Source organism: Enoplosus armatus, chromosome 4 (assembly GCF_043641665.1).
Source record: "Enoplosus armatus isolate fEnoArm2 chromosome 4, fEnoArm2.hap1, whole genome shotgun sequence".
Lineage (NCBI taxonomy): Eukaryota > Metazoa > Chordata > Actinopteri > Centrarchiformes > Enoplosidae > Enoplosus > Enoplosus armatus.
In genome coordinates, this window is record NC_092183.1 from 9,446,103 (window position 1) to 9,467,731 (window position 21,629).

Here is a 21,629-nt window from a genome sequence, read left to right on the forward strand (position 1 = left end):
TAACAGTTGCTAGCTAAATTAGCAATCTGTACAATTCCTATTAAAACGGAAAAAAACAATATTTAAAAAAGACAACACGCGCAAATCACTCTTCCAAAATAAACATGGGTGTTACACCTCTTGTCAATTTGTTATGTAATCCTAACAAAAAAATTCGATTATCTCAAAATAGGGTTTACAGCTATCTCGGGTTCTTTCCGTTGCTAACAGCGAAAAGACCAAAACAGTCTGAAAGGGGACAAAAAACAGCGGAGGGATATATGAAAGGCGTAACGGCTCATAACATATAACCACATTCCTACAGTACGTTATTTGACAACCATTAATCAGCTAAAAAGACAAATGTGGTCATATATAATCTAAACTGCGATAAAAACATATGAATACTCCCTTGTTAAACAAAAATACACATATAACATGGAACTATTTTCAGGAAGTCCATGAATCCTCAACGGCTGTTTTGTGGCATCCACGTGAGCCGGCGAACACACTACACACACTGGCGCACACACAGAAACACACTATTACACATTACAATATGACTGCTCACAATTAGCCTGATAAAGATGACACTTTCTCATCTTGCCAATAACTGGTCTAATCTCGGCATCCCTGATAAACGGACATAGAGATACAGGGAGTTGGTTGCGCAGGTGAATTGTCTTAACAGCATATTCATGAGCAAGATACACGTTGATGATTTCGTTTGTTTATTCTAGATGCTATTTAAACACACCCACTGTTGTGTTTATATACTGTATATCTATATGATACTTTTGATGTGTCCGTTTTTTCTTTAAAGACAACGTTTATAAAAACGAGCAGAGTGTTTTTTATTAATAGAATAAATAATATAATAGGAAAAGATGAATAATACATTAAATTTAAAATAACATAAATTAAAAATGCCCCGTTCACACCAAGCCCATGCTATGCTTCATGTTTTTTCCTTTTCCAAATTTCCCGGATCAAAATTTAATGACATTTTCCAGTGATATTATTATTTCAAAACTCCTCTCACTTTTTCATCAGTGATATTTTGTCTTTGAAATTACTTTTTAATCATAACTTTACTCCATATATCACATATTTGGAACAACTGATGTGTTGTACACAGGAACAATTCCCTGTATTATGAGGAATGGATGGAGAAGAACATCTGGTCAGTCAAGCACATTTTAGATAACATTTTAGATGGAAGTATAATTTTCACTGTGATAAAAAACAATTCTCTACTGTCTTGAAAGCAATTCCAACTGTACTCCTGAGGAGGAATATTTTTGCAGGCACATCCCTTCCCCTGGTATTTTAATCAGTGCTCTTAATGTCAGTGAAAATAAAATACAATACAAATAAGGTTATTCAAGGGTGTTTCACATCAGATTTATTTCCTGGTCTTTCAAATAACAATTCCATTCTGTTGAAATTCACTAAATTCACCATTAAAAAGTTATTTACAAACTATATCTGATGACCCATTGCTCCAAAAGGGAACAAAATACATTTCAAACTGATCAATGCTATTTTCCCCTGCTATGGGTTTTTTTATATTAAATTTAATTTTGACAACAATGTCAAACGGCAGACCACTTAAGCTTCTCCTGCACACTAAAACATTTTAATGGAATGAAACACATGATGAAAAATGTGATGGTATAATTTCTGGCTCTGTACATTTCTGGCTCTGAAGCCAGTCAAATTCCTTGTATGTGTTCTCATACTTGGCCAATAAAGCTGCATGATTCTGCTTAGAACTTTATGGAAAGGAAAATGCAGTAAAACTTTAATAAATGGCAAGGGACGTCAAAGTTGTTGAAGACCACCAACAACTGTTTTGCTTTTGTATTTTAGTATAATTTGTGTCGGTTATGTGCTCAGTATTTCAAGACATGGATGCCTGTTTGTACACAAAGCAAATTGTTAAAAAAGTTTATTTAAAAAAAAAAGAGAAGAAAACTGGGACCTTGAAAGGACCCACCAGAGTCTGGCCATTTCAAACGTATTTAATCAAAATTTAAAACAGTTCAGTTAAAATAATTGAATGACCAAGGCACGCTCATAATGTATCAAAAATGCATATTTATTGACAGAAAACCGATACACATCCACATATTGTCCAAACTTACAAAGCGTGTCGATGATTTTTATCAGGCGTTCTGCACGGGCTGCTATTGCGTAGTGCCGACTCGGGTTGTGTATTCCCACTGACAAGAAGCTATGGGATTAGCAAAATAGTCCAGAGATACGTGTATCTCCGTGGTCACCTCTGAAAACATTCTTCATTAACCCTCTACACCACTGAGGTGGTGTTATTGTTCCGTACGGGCGCTGATTTTTATTATATTGCCTTACGGAAGAATGTTAACGTCTGTGGCTTTCAGTAGAGCTGGAAAACGAACTTGCCATCTGAGCTAACTCGCTAGCGCGTTAGCAGGCTCGGTTCGACGACATAACGTTGATAGGCTGCTGTGCTGTTTGGGAACACGGTGTGCTCGTTGTGTCAGGTCAACTCGGCGCTCATCGATGGTAGTATCGGTGATTTTCAGATAGTATCTTTTGTCTACTTTATCTTTCACGGTTGCCTTTGTTGTGTAATCACCTGCACTGGCCGTGGGATGGAGGGGCACCATCTTACTTATTAGCAAGCGAGCTAACAGCAACTTAGCCGGTCCCCAGTGTCTTCGCAGCGCTAGCAGAGCGCTGCTGTCATTGCGCTGGCTAAAAATATACTTCTTGTCCCATGCTCATCGCTCCTCCAAAAGTGGTGGGCTAGTCCACATTGGGCTTGTCTTCGGCTTTTCTGGTCACCTTGCTCGGAGTTTGGCACTCTACATGGTCACTACAGTGAATTCAAGACGACTTGAAGAGCGAGTCGGACCCCGAGGTTGTGAGCCGAGCTGGCCTGACCTAACGTTACATTGTACCGGCTGGTGGGCTTCAGGTCTCCAAGTGAACGAAACTCGGCTTTGGTTGATCGGTGGCCGAATATCATTTTGCCCTAATGGCCTTGTCCTGCCATCAGTAGTAATATAACAAGCTTTGGTCCAGCCCAGGGTTGCAAGACAGAAACTCTGTAAAGGTCACAGAAAAGCGCTTTGTTTCCACTGTCAACTGTCTGAGATAGGCGAGGCAGACTTCATCTGTCCGGAGCAGAGCACCATGTCGGAGGATAACAACGCAGACAAGTTTATCAAGGTAATTGCAACAAAATTAAAAGTGAATCGTCATGCAAGTAGAACAGGTAGTTTTAACTTCTGTAGTAGTATTCACTTCTGGTATTGATTGAATTAAGTTTAAATTAAACAAGTAAAGTGGAAATGTTGCTATATCTTAATGAATCGTTGGGATTTGAGATTATTGCGGAGTGACAAGTGGATGTCTGTCTGGAGGCTGATCTTGTTCACTTCATATGTTTTAGAATTCTGTGTCTACAACATGGTTTTCAATGTTACGTCTGTCAACATGATATTAATTGCTTATTCCTTTTCATAGTCAGACTGTCATAGATTGGCACAACACATGGCTTCCCTTGACAACACAAGAGTTTTTGTGTATTTTCAGATAGTAGAAATGTGAGTCATGATAATGTCCTCTGGAAAGTTTTACCCATGATAAACATTACTGTGGAGCTAAGCTCTGTCTAGCATAGACAACATTTCCACTCATCCTGGCTCTGGGATTTGTTCCTGGCCTGCTCCTCTCCATGTGTCACTGCCCGGGAATCTATGTCGGCAGTAAAATGTGATCTCAAGTGGCCCTGGCCCCTGCTTTCACTGTTGGGTCAGAATGTACCTAATGCTGGGTTGACTGGGGGGACGCCACTGAGAACTGGAAGACACAGTGGGTGTCCACTGGGGTCATTATCATAAAGACAGGTTCGTGGTTTAGCTAGCTTATTATGGGCTTAACCCAGGCTCTCTGGTATCAAGACCCTGGCACACTCTTAACCAAGATATCATCACCATAACCACCCTTTGCTGTATGCTAACTTTCGCTCCACATGAATCAACAGTTATATCGTACTTTGTATTAAATACGTTGCTCCTGATCTATTGATGGTGCCCGTGGTTGGCTTGAACCCTGCCTCTTTCATGTGAACTTACTCATAGCTGCATCGGAAAACCCAGAATTAGCAGAGCCCGTTGGTAGCCAGCTTTGTTAGACCCATTATCCATGGCTGTAGTAGTGGAGTCAAATCCTTCAAAGACATGAAGTTAATGGTGCAGACCCCTGGATAGTTGTGTAGTAAATACCAGCCCCTCGTGTTATGTTGCGTAACCATCATGAATCCGTCAGTCTCTTTGTGTTTACACAGAGCAGAATGGACCAGGGAAGTGGTAGGGAGGAGACATATTGTGCTGGCCAAGACCAATATAACTCATTTTCAACTCAGCTAATTGCAGAAGTTGTCCCCCAGTGCTTCCCTCCTTCCCAGATAGCATCTTATCCTTCTTTTATATTTAATCCTTTTATTGGTAGCAGTGGCCAAGCTTACCCAGACGTATGTGGTTTATAGCACCGCAAAGTGTCTTTTTTTCAATAATAATCTGTGATAAGGATTAGCACTATCGTGAAACTAGACAGGTGATAATGGATTGGAAAGCTATTACACAACCCAGTGCGGAGACAGTGGGGAAAACTGCATAGCGCTCTTACTCAGTAGAGTGTCAATAGAATCTGCCAAACTCTTTTGTAAGCGTATCTTAATTTTGTTTAAAAGTCATATAAAATCATCTGATATATTGTTTGGTGTGGTTTCTCTTCCCGACAGGAGACATCCATTCTAGACGAGTACAACATTAACTGGACACAGAAGTTGGGAGCTGGCATCAGTGGACCTGTCAGGTGAGTGTGTTAAGAAGTACTTTTCTCCATGGTCTTTCTCGAGTCCCTAAATATTATCTTTTCTACTGATATCACTGTGTTTGTGCTGCATCAGATTGATGTCAAACTGTAGCTGCCAGGGCAGTAAAATATAGATAAAACGTTGTTTATTAAACTAGAGCCAGGACAAGTAGTGTTGCATAACCAGGAGACATCATCATGGCATCTGTTTGCGATTGGGAAATCACCTTTTAAATTTGTCTCGTTGGTGTCCATGAAAATGGGTGATTGTATCGAAGCCGTCATTGTCGACTGGCTTTGTTTAAGATTGCAGAAATCATACTGGGAGACATCTGACGTGCTGGGTTAAGTGATGATAAAGCATGCAATCTCACTTGACCCCGGCTGGGATATTGCTTTCTAGTTTCGTTTAGATCTGAAAATACTTCATCTTGACTCAGAATATTCTAAAATCCCATGATAGGATTAAAGAGAGAGATGAATATTGATGTATTATCCAGCCCTTGCAGTGCATGGCTAAACCATGGTTGTGAATGTGTGCTGTAGAGTGTATAAGACGTGGTTGCAGCCACAATTTTGGCACACCAACTGCTGGATTCAAGTATGATGTCAGAGAAGATTATTTGCTAACTGGACTGTCGAATGGACAAACTTTGACTGCTGCCAAATAACCTTCCCACGTGTTTCTGACGTTTGCCGCTTTCTACTTCTCCTGTGGTTTTATTGCATCGTGTTCACTGTGGCACCAATTCACCCGCACAGTTTGACTTTATCCTTGACACATTAACACATATTGAGAATATGAAAGCACCAGACGCTTGTCACTTGACCTGGCATTAACAGACTGGACCAACTACTGGTATGTAACGCTGTCACAACTCAAGGCTTAATATGGAAATGTTTGGCACCGGTACCGTTTTGTTGTAGTTGGTGATGGCTCATTTGGCTCAGACACAATCCAACTGCAGCGGCCTGGGCTTGAATCCAACCCAAAACTTTTGTCCCTCACACAACCTTGAGTGGAAGTATTTAAGCCTGTTTTTGAAAGCCTTCTTGTGCAAATGAATACATGTAAACATGGTGAAAAGTGTATCATGTCTAATTCCTTGGCTTTGGTAGGTTTTAGTCTGTGCATTCTTCTCTATAATCTCTTCCACTCCAACACATGGGGAATAATATATCTCAGGAAAGCATACATTTCTGAAATACTAACAATGAACGGCAATGACTTTTAACGTTTAACCAATTCTGTTTCAGCAGTTTTGAGCTTAATTGCTCTTGTACAGTTTCTATTTTATTTTATTCTTATTTTATTTGAAATACTTCTTCTGTCCTTGTGCTACTGTAACACCTGAATTTCGCCTCTGGAAATCAATAAATCTCTTATAAAGTCATGTGGTGAATCTAAAGGACAGAGTGAAGTTGTTATCATGCTCGTAAATATGACGTCTATCTGTTATTAACAAGAAAATGCAAGAGATATCACTCTGCATTGGCCTACAACCTGAATTAAAATTGTCAATACTAGTTAATGTTTCTTGTTCGCAGTATCTGTTACACTCAAATGTTGGACAATGATGACTGCATTATGTTTCTCCTTTTTAAACTGTCTGTGCATCAGTCTTCTCCTCCCATCTTGCATGTCAACAATGTTTCCCCTCTGCCCTCGTCGCCTCAGCTGTCACTGATATAATCTCTTCATAGGAATAATGTCTGTTTGACTTTAGATTTAGTCGGTTACTGCTAAGCTAGAGTTACAGGGAGGCAGTGGCTGCTCAAACAGCTTTGTAAGTCTGTTTCTGCCATGTGCAGTTTAAGTCCGAATGCCCTGCTGATTCCTGGTAGACACAGGCTGTAGTATATTAAAGTGTGTCACTGATTCTTCCTGCCCATTCTGCACTTTGAAGCTATCATGGCTCTGGATCAGCGGAGGGCAACCCATTTATTTCCTAACGTGTGTAGTTTTTGGCCTCAAGTGACAAGAAAACTGAGGAATTGACTCACCAGGAAACACACTCTTAAACTCTGTGATTCATGCTGTACTCTGTTTCTTTTTGGGCCTCTTATTTTTCTAACTCTGTATTTCAGTCTGAGTCATGGAGATTTTTGCCTAATAGAAATCTTTTTTGATTTTCCTACTCTCCCCCCGCTCACCTCTTTCTGTCTCATAACACATTCATGTCTTTTATGTACCAGCCCCCCTCTGTCCAACTCTGTGATTCATTAGGTAGGTATTGCTTTCCAGTCAAGTGAACTTTGGCCGAAGCAGAATGTTTCTCGCACTAATGCTTTAATAGTGTAATCTGAGTTTAAGGGCCAGAGGTTGCTGTTTAAAGGGAATATTTGAGTCCTTGCTGCTAAGAGGAGCGAGAAAGGAGTTAATGAACTTTTCAGAAAATGAAATGTATATCCCTGCGGTCCGTATTTCATGTTTTCTGCTGTAATCCTAAAATGTAGTTTGAAGAAAACCATTACCAGGAGATATTCATTCCAATTATTTTCAACCTTGAATATGAATATATGAAAAATATATGACAGACTCAGATGACTCTCTTTGGTTTAACTCTCATTACTGAGATTAAGACAAGATTCATATTTCCCATAACAAGCTGTGATGTTGACAAAATACTGTTCTTAACTCTAGCTAGTTGGCTGCTTTCTTGTCCCTGTGTTTATATCAGGCCAAATTTAACTTCACAGCACACATAGACTAGACTTTAAGAAGGTTCAAATGTATAACACATGTAGAACCATTTTCAAGCACATAGAATTTGATGATAAAGCTAAAAGCTGATCAAATAAAGGTAGAAGTTAACCCCTAAACAAGCACCACAAACTCATGTTGTGCAGCCGAACATTGTTCAAACTATAGCCTGACGGGTGAAGAGTTTTTGTGATCAAGATACGTACTAAGTGGAACATTTCACAATTGAAAAATCAACTTGTCAGTGGTCTCTGGTGGAGAAATTATATTGTTTCTAAAATTCTGTATTGCTATTTCTTGTTACCTACTACTGTAATAAGCTAATTCAAATTAAAACCCACCGAAATATAATAAATACCAAATATATGTGGCTGAAATGTGAGGAAATATGTAGAAACTGATGCACAACACATCTAGAATATTTCCATGTGATGGAGTCACATCCATAGTCGCAGCCATAAAAACAAGAAGTCTCTAGTTTGAATATTTCACTCGGCGTAAACATCATGTGGCTTCAATGAAGAGTTCGAACAAGCTAATACAGAATATTCACAATTCTGTCAGACAGCGTCGAATAAGATGATTTGAATAAAGTTACTCAGGTGAGCACACGTCAGTCGAGGAAAAAGCAGAGAGTAACCGCACACTGGATCATAGCTCCCAAACTTTATTTGGCTGCACATTTATACTAACTGTGTTTTGTGTTTGTGTTGACTGTCTGGCATTTTGGTGAGCAAATAATATAAATAAAATTTACTTGAGTTTAAAATTATCGTGTTTCTTTATCATACAAGCCAGAAAAGCCCTGCCACTACAAAGACTACCTTATTGATTATTTGTGCACACTATCCAGTGTTTCCCACAGGTTGAGAATTTACTTGTGGTGGCAGATGGCGCAGCGTGTGACGGGCATTCAGTAATTAACTACCCCTAGTCCAATTACCCTCATAAATTTAAATACGATGTGTAACGTGACATTAACGCATTAAATACGACATGGAACTCTTTTTTAGGCATCCAATACTAGACGTGTAATGGTTCACAAAATTCACGGTTCGGTGTGTACCTCGGTTTGTTATGTTTTCAGTACAGCATGGGGGAAAAAAAGCCATCTCATTTATTTTGAAACATTCAATTTTGAATCATTCATGGCTCATTAGCATAATTCTTACTGTAACAATTAATGCACTCAAATACTGACATATTGTCAAGAAGAAGAAAAATAAGTCTGCTGGTCTTTGTGCATTATGAAATGACAATTGGGCATCTTGATTGGGGGAAAAAAGGTTATTCGGATCTTATCTACCTGGGCGGGCCGCCCAAGTAGAGCCTATGTATAGGAAACACTGCAATCACATCTGTGACACAGATTGGGTTATCATGTTGACTGAGATGTTTGTTGACTCTTGTTTTCCTCCTTTCCAGAGTTTGTGTGAAGAAATCATCTCAGGAACGCCTGGCCCTAAAGATCCTCATTGATCGCCCCAAGGCCAGAAATGAGGTTAGAGGACACTCTGGCGCGTTTGTGATTAATGTCTGTTATTTGTTGTCTGTATCAATATGCTTTGTCTGTCTGCCTGTCTCTTATCAGTCTTTCTTAATTCCTGTTTTTCTTTCCTCGTCACTCTGTCTCCTGTCCGTCCTCTGTCTGTTTGTATGGGCGTCTTTGTCCGTAACATTGTCTTCCTGCGGTGAACACTGTGTCTAGCAGGCTCTCCATGTCATCAGCAGCCTTCTGTTTTGATCAAGCAGCTTATACAGCAGTTGAGCAGTGAGACATGCAGTCAAAACAAGCAACACAGACTTGCTTCACACAAGCTCTCGCTGCTGAACTGTGAAAGCTGTCACTGACATCAAATACACACAGATTATTGCCACTAAACAAATCCTTCAGGCACTTTAATCATCTTTTTAAATGAGGATGTACTTCAGATGCATACTATATTTTGTGTGTGTGCACGATAATGATGAGCCCAGTTTAAGGTTGGTTTATAAAGTCAACACTGTCTTGCTTTTTGACACACTGCATAATTTGCATCATTGCAATTAGTTAGTTGGAAGAGGCTTCCTTATTGTTAGCTGCATAATTTGCAATTATATTTGTAGAATCTGTTAGTTTTATTTAACATTTCCCAAAGAAGATTCTTGTTATAACAAACAGGACTCAGTATAGGTGAAATCTATTTCTGCTGCGATACTGAACCACCTTGAGTTTCCAGGTGTTCCTCTCTCTCTCTCTCTCTCTCTCTCTCTCTCTCTCTCTCTCTCTCTCTCTCTCTCTCTCTCTCTCTCACACAAACATTCCCCTGCCCTTATCTGTAAATATGATGAGGGAAATAGAACAGTAAACAAGGCCTTCTCATCTATAGGAACCAATAAAGTGTTACACGCAGTAATGTACACAGCTTGGATATTGGATACTGGAGTTCTGTTTGTCAGCTTGTCTACACAGGAGGTGTTTCAGTCGTCGTATTTCACTCTACTTTCTTACGTTTTTTATGCTCGTAGTGATCGTGTATTGTCCTCTGAGTGCTGCTAAAATGCGGTTGACCTACACTCAATACTGTGCCTGAAAGCATCCTGTGTAGACACAGATAGAGGACTGAAGCTGTATCTACACAGGCTGTGTAGACATTGTGTTAGCGTTTGGTGATATGACAATATAAACTGTGAAACTGTAGAAAAGTATCAGCTGTTGGAGATTTCGTTATATAGTTACGGAGGTATCTCTTGTTTTATTAATCCCTTGTGGGTGAAGTCACAAATCAATGGGCAGGACTTTTTTATGGCAATATTGGATCAGAATTTACTATGCCACCGTATATATATATATATATATTGATATCAGGATGTAAAAGTATATCATGGTAGAATGGGCCTTTTTCACTGCAGTGAGAATTTACAGTGTGTTCTATTCAAATGTCCCAGTGAGCCGTGACAGTGAACCAGCATGCACAACACGAGGAACCCGAAACTGAAGCAGCTAAATGGAATTCAGCCATCATTCATTTTATTATTTGCATCTGTTCTCTTCCTGCTGTGACATGTCAAAATGTCATCTGTGAATAAGGTCTATCTGTTCATCTTCAATTTGTTGTCTAATAAAAATATAGATTAGTTGATTTGCCCGCTTGGTAAAACTAGATGATCCAGGCACCCATAATGACATAAAGCATTGGGATGAAACTACTTTACAAACACTAGAAGCTCTGTCATCTTTGCTGTAGTTTAAACATGTGGAAAATTCATGACTTCCTGTGGGCAGAGAAGTGCCCACACTCAACACCAGAATTTCAATAGGTCAATCAGAACGATTGTATCAAGGATGGGAGGCTGTTCTTTGTTGTAGTTATTTCACATGGCTTTAAAATGAAAATGTGACCTATTGAAGTGTTTTATTCTTCTCCATGCAGGTGCGTCTCCATATGATGTGTGCCAACCACCCAAACATAGTGCAAATCCTGGAGGTTTACGCCAATAGTGTCCAGTTCCCGCACGAGTCCAGCCCGAGGTAAAGAGAGGTGTGTGTGTGTGTGTGTGTGTGTGTGTGTGTGTGTGTGTGTGTGTGTGTGTGTGTGTGTGTGTGTGTGTGTGTGTGTGTGTGTGTGTGTGTGTGTGTGTGTGTGTGTGTGTGTGTGTGTGTGTGTGTGTGTGTGTGTGTGTGTGTGTGTGTGTGTGTGTGTGTGTGTAATCCATTTCTTTTTTAACTGTACGTCAATCCATCTCCTCGCTTTTTGCTGTTTCCTCTGACCATCCACGCCCCCTCTGTTGTTGTTTTTCTTTTAACAGAGCGAGGCTCCTGATTGTTATGGAGATGATGGAGGGTGGCGAGCTATTCCACAGAATCAGTCAGCACAGGCACTTTACTGAAAAGATGGCCAGCCAGGTCACTAAGCAGGTGAGGACACACACTTCAGCATACAGGGAGTCAACGCAGACTGCTTGTTCTCTGAATGTAATTTTCTAGATATGTGATTCCGGTCAGTCAGTCTTTGTCCAGCAGTGTCTGTCTGTGAAACACTTTTCCTCTGTGTGTAACAGCATATCTCGCAGCCTCCCCATGTCATTAGCAGCCCCCTGCTTGGATAAAGCAGCAGCACATGAGGCAGTTCAACAGTGAGACACATGGTCAAAAGAAACCACACACACCAGCTCAGAAATGTGTGTTTAAAGGCTGCTTTGACACACACACACACACACACACACACACACACACACACACACACACACACACACAGAGTGATGTCTCAGTCTGATGTCTCTTCCCCCTGTAGATCAGTCAAGCCTTGGAACATTGTCACTCCCTAAATATTGCACATCGAGACCTGAAGCCAGAGAACCTGCTCTTCAAGGATAACTCTCTGGTAAGAGGCTGAAGTTGCACTGCATTGCGTGTTGACATTTATACTTCCATTTTAAGCGTGTACCACTGCTGATGCTTTTGCACTAATTGAGCACACAACATACAAGATATAATACAAAGGAAAATAAACTTTGCTGGACTTCAAGTCTGCAGCCAGTGCTTTCCTTTTTGAGACACTGTAAGGAGGAACATTTACTGGCAGAAATTGGCCAAAATAATGAGGATTTAGAAATATCCAATCTGCATTTGCTGTGCTAGACTTTGAAATGTACCCTTAGTCTGGCAGCACTTTTAATGATCTCCCTGAAACCTGAATTTATTCCTTTTTAAAACGTTGTGTCAAGTGAAACTGAAGCCACTGAGCAAACAGAGATTTTTTACAGGAAGCTACTAGAATATGCCTCTGTGCTCGCTCCACATTCGTGCTGCTCACTCTGCGATTCTGTCTTTTCCACAGGATGCACCTGTGAAGTTGTGTGACTTTGGCTTTGCCAAAATTGATCAAGGAGACTTGATGACCCCTCAGTTCACTCCCTACTACGTAGCACCTCAGGTAAAAGGCAAACAGAATTCATCTGAAAATAATTTGCTTCTTAAATGCAGCAATAATGAAAGCTGATGAAAATGTCCATGATGGTTCAGGTACTTGAGGCTCAAAGAAGACACCAGAAGGAAAAGTCTGGAATTATACCTACCTCACCCACTCCTTATACCTATAACAAGGTGAGACCCAAACCTGTTGAACTAATCATTTAGGCTACTGTGGCATGGATAGTTCCTTGTTTGATTTAATGTCGTTTTCAGGACTGAGCTAGGTTTCTTAGAAACATCACTACTGAAAACATTTTTAAAGGTTTCCTTTTTCTTTTCTATCGTTCTTCAGAGCTGTGACTTGTGGTCTCTCGGTGTGATCATCTACGTGATGCTGTGTGGCTATCCTCCGTTCTACTCCAAGCACCACAGTCGCACCATCCCGAAGGACATGAGGAAGAAGATCATGACAGGCAGCTTTGACTTCCCCGAAGATGAGTGGAGCCAGATCTCTGAGATGGCCAAGGACATTGTACGAAAGTGAGTCTTTTTCTTTTTCTGGTTACCTCCACCTGCTGTTCTCCCAGAACACAGCATGTCTTTCCATCCTAACAGCTGAATGGCATATTCTGCAAATTAGCTTGTTAAACAGTAAAGAAAGGGATCACTCTGGCAGGGGTAGACATATTAAAAGTTAACTTTTAAGACTGATAGCTTTTGATGTTTGTGGCTCTTTTGTTGTGTTGAAGCACACATTACATATTTGTGAGATTTGGATTGTGCTCTTGATCCAACACCATCCTGTATCTTCACTCGTCTTGCCTCTCCCCATATTACTCCTTTTCTCCTACTTTCCCACTTTCATTCATACCATCCCTCTGCTTGTTCCTTCATCCTTTTTCTGTCCATTCATTTGTACTCCCTCCCCTCCTCGTCTGCTCCCTGCAGGCTGCTGAAGGTGAAGCCAGAGGAGAGGCTGACTATTGAAGGAGTCTTGGCCCACCCTTGGCTCAACTGCACTGAGGCCCTCGACAACGTGCTGCCCTCCGCTCAGATGATGATGGACAAGGTGAGTGTGAAGTTACAGGTGCACCGATGTTGTACGGTCATGCTGCTGTTCCTGGATGAACATTCAGCAGAGGCCACTGTTGAAAGTTAATCACAGTACTTATTACCTTCCAGGCGGTAGTCGCAGGCATCCAGCAGGCCCATGCAGAACAGTTGGCCAACATGAGAATTCAGGATCTGAATGTCAGCCTGAAGCCCCTAAACTCTGTCAACAACCCAATCCTCAGGAAGCGGAAACTGCTAGGGTATGACTGCTTTTCCTTTTCTGTATTTGAAGTATAGATACATTGCACTGATAAGGTACAGAAGCTCAGTGAGGGCAGGGTGAGAATGTTTTTCTGATGTTTCTATCTGCCTTCCTGTGTAACTCATTGTCTTCAGTTTCTATTCTCCTAATTGAGTCTCTGACTGTCCATGTAGTCTATAGTCTTTGTTACTACAAGGTTTACAAGTATTACAAGTTTTGTCTGAAATGTTTTCTTTGGTGTGCATGTTGCAGCCCCAAGCCCAGTGACGGTTTCTTCATTCACGACCCAGAGAACGGAGGGGAAGACTCCAACGTGGCGCTGGAAAAACTACGAGATGTCATTGCACAGTGTATACTACCACAAGCTGGTCAGTAAAGCCACACTGATGATTAAGAAATTTTAACTAACTGACTAAAAACAAATGCTTTTATCAATCAGTATTTTACTGAAGAAATAACTACAAATACACATGTATAAAGTATAGACATATCTACATTTCTCTTACAGTTATGTTGGCTTGATGAGTGAAGTGAAATGTGTGTTCAGTCCATTCAACTAAGAAGCATTTTGCCAGTCGGAGACAAAAACAAAACAAAAAACTGCCATTGTGCACAGGAATTAGATCATCAACTATTAATGTTGTGTTTTCCCCAAAATTTAATTGGTTATAACTTAACTATGTAAGACAACCATAATAAGCTGTATATATTATAGCTTGTATGTGAGGCATGATTGTGAAGTTGTTCTCTGGGAGAAAGGGAGAGAAGCTTCTGAAGTGATTGTGTTTGTTTGATCAGGAGAGAACGAGGATGAGAAGCTGAATGAGGTGATGTACGAAGCCTGGAGGTTCAACAGAGACTGTAAACTGCTGAGAGACGGCCTGCAGGGGCTCAGCTGGGACGGTCAGTACCACTTCATCTTGTTTATAGCTTGCAAAAGCCCTCCTTAACTTATTACTTTATTCTCTTTTGTATTAAACAATTAAAAGCAAAGCTGCTGTTTTACCTTTTGACATCTGGAATAAAAGCTATTAGAAATTCCCTGTAGTTGTCTTCCATATGTCATTAATTGTTAATTCATCTAACATCATCCACTTGAATATTGAATATTTTTCTTTTCCTGTCTATTTATTCATCTATAATGACTCTCCACATTATCTGGCCTTGTTGTTTCATCTGCCTGGCAAAAAAAAAAAGCAGTAGCAGTTATAAACGCAGCTCATATCAAGAAATAAAAAGGCAAGACCAAACGTTACTTTGCAGCTGGAAGTGATCTTGAATGTCCGAGGACTGATGGATTATTGGTAGAGCCGAAACAATTAGCCAATTAGTAATTCACTAAATCGTCAGGAAATTAATTGGCCACTAATATGACATTTGAGTCATTGTTTTTGTCACAATGGCAAATTGGCAAAAAGGGAAAACATTACTTCGTTAATCTGCTGCTTTTCTTTGTTTCATGAGATAGTAAACTGAATATCCTTGGGTTTTGGACTAAACGTGCAGGTCGAAGAAGTCACCTTTGCAAATTGTGAAGGACATTTTATAGACCAAACGATTAATTGAGAAAATAGTCAATAATGTAAATAACTGTACAGCCCTAATTATCAGTCCACCAAACATCAACAGAAAACAGTGTTGAATATATTCTGTTTTCTGTGGTTGAAGCCTAATAGATAACAGATTAAGTGAAAAAGACAATAAGTTGGTGTGAATTACTTCTTTCCCAGTTACAGTGCTGTGAAAAAGTATTTGCCCCCTTCCTGATTTCTTATATATTTTTAATTAATATTAGACAAAGATAACCCGAGTAAATACAAAATGCAGTTTTTAAATGATGATTTCATTTTATTAAGGGAAAAAAGCTATCCAAACCTACCTGGCCCTATGTGAAAAAGTAATTGCCCCCCCTTGTTAAATCATGAATTAACTGTGATTAACCACATTTTTTGGAAAGCTGAGTTCAATTTCACTAGCCACACCCAGGCCTGATTACTGCCAGACCTGTTGAATCAAGAAATCACTTCAATAGAGCCTGTCTGACAAAATGAAGCAGGCTGAAAGATCTCAAAAAGCAAAACATCATGCTGAGGTCTAAAGAAATTCAAGAACAGAGAAACAAAGTCATTGACATCTATCAGTCTGGAAAGGGTTACAAAGCCATTTCTAAGGCTTTGGGACTCCAGCAAACCACGGTGAGAGCCATTATCCACAAATGGAGAACACTTGGAACAGTGGTGAACCTTCCCAGGGGTGGCCAGCCTACCAAAATTACTCCAAGGGCGCATCGACAACTCATCCAGGAGGTCACAAAAGAACCAACAACAACATCTAAAGAACTGCAGGCCTCACTTGCCTCAGTTAAGGTCAGTGTCCATGATTCAACAATAAGAAAGAGACTGGGCAAAAATGGCATCCATGGGAGAGCTCCAAGGCGAAAACCACTGCTGTCCAAAAAGAACACAAAGGCTCGTCTCACATTTGCCAAAAAACATCTTGATGATCCCCAAGACTATTCTGTGGACTGACGAGGCAAAAGTTGAACTTTTTGGAAGGTGAGCGTCCAGTTACATCTGGCGTAAAACTAACAGCATTTCATAAAAAGAACATCATACCAACAGTCAAACGTGGTGGTGGTGGTGTGATGGTCTGGGGCTGCTTTGCTGCTTCAGGACCTGGACGACTTGCCGTAATTGATGGAACCATGAATTCTACTCTCTACCAGAAAATCCTGAAGAAGACTGTCCAGCCATCAGTTCGAGACCTCAAGCTCAAGCGCACTTGGGTTATGCAGCAGGACAATGATCCAAAACACACCAGCAAGTCCACCTCTGAATGGCTTAAAAAAAAACAAAATGAAGGTTTTGGAGTGGCCTAGTCAAAGTCCAGACATAAATCCAATTGAGATGCTGTGGCATGACCTTAAACAGGCCGTTCATGCTCGAAACCCTCCGAATAAAAACAATTCTGCAAAGAAGAGTGGGCCAAAATTTCACCACAGCGATGTAAAAGACTCATTGCCAGTTATCGCAAACGCTTGATTGCAGTTGTTGCCGCCAAGGGTTGCACAACCAGTTATTAGGTCTAGGGGGCAATTACTTTTTCACATTGGGCCAGGTAGGTTTGGATGGCTTTTTTCCCTTAATAAAATGAAATCATCATTTAAAAACTGCATTTTGTATTTACTCTATTTACTAATATTAACATTTGTCTGATGATCTGAAACATTTAAGCGTGACAAATATGCAAAAAAATAAGAAATCAGGAAGGGGGTAAATACTTTTTCACAGCACTGTAAAAGCAATAATCATTTTCTCATGTACGTGTCGATATTCGTTGTTCATGTAGTCTGTAACCACCAGCTTCTTCATTGCAGGACGAGTCTTCTCTGATAAAGTCGACCGCTTGAAGTTGGCTGAAATAGTGAAACAGGCAATCGAAGAGAAGACGAATCTCCAAGAATCTCATTAGCAAAATGCTGTCTTTCTATCTTCTTTTTATATTGTTTATTATGACCCTTTTTAACCCATATCTGTAAAGAGGCTTTTTTATGTAAAATTATGCGCTAATTTTTGTTTTTTTTCATGAATTCACTTGCAAGACCTATTGTACAGCTGTAGATATATTTCAAAGAGGACTCATTGGTACTATAATTTTTTTTTTAAATGGATACTTGCAAAGAACATTGAAAAAAAACACAACAACTATATTTTCATTTTTGCAAAAAAAAAGAAAAAACAAGAGAAAAGAAGAGAAAAATCTGTTAAAGAAATTATTTTCCGGGAGGGAATTTTTATTAGCTGCTTGTCCAAGACGTCACGTGTTTTATCCCAGTTATTTCCTTTTATTCTATATTCTTATTCTTTTAACCATCCTACGAATTTTATTTATTTAAACAAAGAGTTCCATTATTTTATACCTTACTTGTAGCCTGGCAGTGGGCTCTAAACTCGAGAGAAGCTGTCTACGATGTGACTTTGTTCTTCCACACACACTCTGAATGTTTAAGTTATCTGAATCTTTGTTTTTGTGTCACTTTCCCCTGACCTTTTTGGTGTATAGAGGTCAAGGCACAGTGGAAATGGTGGTAAGAGAAAGTGTCATGAAATAGACAAATACAGCCCCAAATTCATTTTGTCACAAGCCCTTTTTGGAAGCAGGTAAGAGTCAGCACTAAATAGACCGAAGCAGACTAAATAGGCGTGAACACTACAGTTTCTTTCTGACTCATATAGATCTATGTGTTTTGACAAATACAATCTTAACATATGGTCCACTTACTAGCTTTTTCTGGAGCTTTTAATTGTCTCACAGCCTTCTTTTCTTAGATCGTGAGATGCTGTTTAAAGGTCTAGTTGAGTTAAGACTTTATCATCAAACTGTTTCCACGGTCAAGAATGGACTTTCACGATCAACTAGATCCGTGTAGGTTTCACAAACTCACACACAAGCAATGATACTGTTTGTCAGCTTCTGAAGTTTGTTTCAACAGGCTTTTTATACGTCTTCCCATTTCTGATGTGATTCTGAAAGTTCAGTTCAGTGTTCAGTTAAAGTTGTTGATCTGTGAAACTGAAGCAATCTGAGCTGCTGTGACGTACAGTAAAGTATCTACTGGAATTCAGACCAGGGTCAGTTAATATTTAAGTCCTTTTAAAAGCAAGATCGCTTTCTACTTGAGCCAACAGAAACACAGAAACATAAACACCTGCCGCAGTTCTGGTGCAATGTATTCGACATGTTTATCTCACAAAGATGAGTAGAAGAGTTTCAGCATCCATAAACAAGTCTGTTAGGACTTCAGTCTCCTAGAACATGCTGTGCTACTGAATGTGCAATAGGGCAATAATTTAATCACGTATTCATAGTGCATGCATGTACATGGTATTGAGATGGTGTCTATCAATCTGTCAGTATTACTGTCTGACCTTCCCTACTTCATTTCAATACCAGCAAATACTCCCTCCCTTCGCTCGTCCTCGTCCTTTGGGTTTAATTAATATATCATTAATTAGCCACAGTGAACTGTTTTGCTCTGGTCATATCTGATATTATTTCTTCAAAGAGGGGATGAAAGAAGGGATTCATGTCCAGGTGTTTGAATGTGGAGTCTATAGAGCAGGGTTTAGCTAGCTGAGGGTGCAAGTTCTCTTGTTCAGTGCCTGATTATTTCTTCAATAATGTTTATTGTTTATTTTAAAAATCCTCAGAAGTTTGTTATGAAATTCTCCTCTGATGAGGTTTTGGCTTTATGTGGAATCTTTTTTTCTGTGAACATACTTTCCTGTCGAGATTAATGCATTAACCATGTCTTTTTGACCTTTTAATGAAAAGATATTCTGAGTAATTGGTACAATATATTGTCTCCAATTTTGAGATAAACTGAGATTGAGAAAATTCTCCTACTTCTTAAAAACCCATTGGATTATCTTTTTGCATCGTCACACAGCTAAAAACAGGGCTCTTTTTCTTAGCTCATGAATGGTTGACATTTTGGAAACACAGCACAGTAACGATACATGAGCTGATCCTTTTTCGCACCTCTTGTAACTGACATGAAGAAAAAGTGTAAGCCTTCCTTTGTATGTCTTGTATTTCTTATTTAGGCTTTAAAACAAAACAAAAAAAAAGAGAAAAGGCAATCATTACTAACATGATTCTGAGAGATCATTTTGACGGTCTGTCTTGATGATGGTTTTTCATACAGTCTCCCTTAAAAGCTTAATGATAACCACAGCTTATGTTTGAAAAGGCCTTATTAGTACATGGATAAGTTTTACGCTCAAATGTGCCTTGTTGATGGGGCGGCATATTCATCCTTTTCTGCTCTTATCAGTGAAATGTATTACAAGATGAAGGGGAAACTCAGAATCATCATAAGTAGTGATTGGTGTTTGTCCTTTTCGGTGTTATCTGCTTGTTTTGATCTGAGGAAATTTATTCCAAAATTTGGTGTATTGGTTTGGCAACATTTTGTTGAAATTCATTTAACATCATATTTGGGGAAAATTGATGAATTGATTGGTTTGTGTCAGTTAAGCCCTTGTTTCACCACTGACACCTTAAAGAAATATTCAGCATTTTGGGAAATACGCTTATTTCCTTGCTTTTACTTTGCTTGATACCACTCTGTCTGTCCATCAAATACAAGGCTACAGCTAGCAGCCGGGTTAGCTTAGCTTAGCATAAAGACTGGGAGCAGGGGAGGGGGGGCGGCTAGCCTGGCTCTGTCCAATGTTAACAAAATCCGCTAACCAACACCTCTTAAACTCACTAACTAATTATACCTCGTTTGTTTGATTCCGTTTGTAAAATCAACAATTCACAGACGGCCGACTATTTCCTAACGGGCATAGTAACTTCCTGGAGTCCCTGCTGGTTGCCTGGCAACGGATCCCAACATTAAAATAGTCCGGACACTGGCACAAGATCCTCTTTAAAGCGGCGAATTGTCTTTTTTACAGATTAAACAAACGATATCTATAACGTGCTAATTAGTGAGTTTTAACGTGGGAGTGGTATCAATGTTTTACACCACAAAGCAAATTAAGCGTGTCGACTTTTTCTTTAATGTGCAGCAGTCAAGTGTTGTTGTTTTTTTATGGTTTGATGTTGGATCATACATTTTGGAGCACAGCATATCAATCATATTGCAGAATCAACAAAGCTTCTCACTGAAAGCTTGATTCTGCTGTTTTGTTTTGCTTTGACCGTGTCTAGTGTGGATGTGTGACAGTATGTAATTAATTTATGTGTGGTTGTGTGTGTGTGGTTCAGTATGCTGAACCGTCTTTGTATTTCTGGAGGCCTATTAATGAATCAGAGCTGCTTCCTTTAAATCTCTTCCCCACCGACAAATAACAGAATTTATATCCTCTGCTACCCGAGTGATTATTCTTGAAGGGTAGTGTATTTATTAGCATTTTGTACTGTAAAGTCAAGGCATGAATCTTGTTATTGATACTCACAACAATGAAACTCCCCAAGGGAAATATACAGTCATGCTCAGACACCATTTACCTGCTGTTTGCTGCTCAGTCTGACTCAGTGTTACTAAAAATCCCAGAGGGCAGTTGGTTTTGAAGACGCTACCTCCCTCGCCTGCATCGTCTTACTGAGTAGTTGCTGCTGCAGGATACCCTTCAGACTGATGTTCAGGCTAACCTAAGCTTTAGACACATTTCACAACAAATATGAAGTAGCTTCCACTTGTCACTTCCTCTTTCTTATCTGCTCAGTAAGGAGAGACAAGATTTCTGATTTTATACGAGGAAAGAGGCAAGATTTCTTATTTTATCTAAGCTCTCCCAACAGGAATGCTGACTGAGGAGAAATAATGTACTCTTTTTGAATACCACGTCATTAGAAATCACCTGAAAGGCAGAAATGGTTTAGTCGGCACTTCTACTGTTGATTAATACCAGTTGCTTCTGTTTTATGTATATGGAGAGGTGGGTTTTATGTTTTGAGTTTCAAGAAATGCTTGCATCTTTAGGTCTGGCATCAAACAGAGTTGTAAAGAGGAAGACTAATTAATTTCATCTGAAGTAGCCATTCCTGTTTATGTTGACAAGTCGGGGAGAAATGTTGAGGAGAGCCTTTTCTCTGCTTTACCAGTCCATTTCTTTATTTTTCTCTGGTCTGGCAGTTATGTAGCATGTACCTGAATCCTTCATCAAAGACTCGCTGTATTTCCGTCTGCACATCTGTTTTTTTGCCCTTTCTGTCTTCTTTGGAATGTCATCAACATGCTGACTTTGTAATAAAGGAATTCTGACTTTTGAACATATTTCTGTCCTTTTGTAGGTTTCTATTTTAGCATTTATTGGTGTGCATTCCTGTTCAGATTAATATTCTGCCCACAGTTGCAT

The 21,629-nt window shown here is 39.7% G+C and overlaps 1 protein-coding gene across 1 annotated transcript; it reads left to right on the plus strand.

Annotated features, from left to right (window-relative positions):
• Window positions 1–3,087: 3,087 nt before the first annotated feature.
• mapkapk5 (MAPK activated protein kinase 5) lies at window positions 3,088–17,229 on the plus strand. Its single transcript, XM_070904297.1, has 14 exons — window positions 3,088–3,195; window positions 4,772–4,845; window positions 8,975–9,050; window positions 10,963–11,060; window positions 11,339–11,447; window positions 11,824–11,913; window positions 12,370–12,465; window positions 12,555–12,635; window positions 12,796–12,983; window positions 13,392–13,512; window positions 13,626–13,756; window positions 14,011–14,126; window positions 14,557–14,661; window positions 17,135–17,229. The coding sequence occupies exons 1-14, from the start codon at window positions 3,160–3,162 to the stop codon at window positions 17,227–17,229; spliced, it is 1,416 nt and encodes a 471-aa protein (XP_070760398.1). The 5' UTR covers window positions 3,088–3,159.
• The last annotated feature ends 4,400 nt before the right edge of the window (window positions 17,230–21,629 follow it).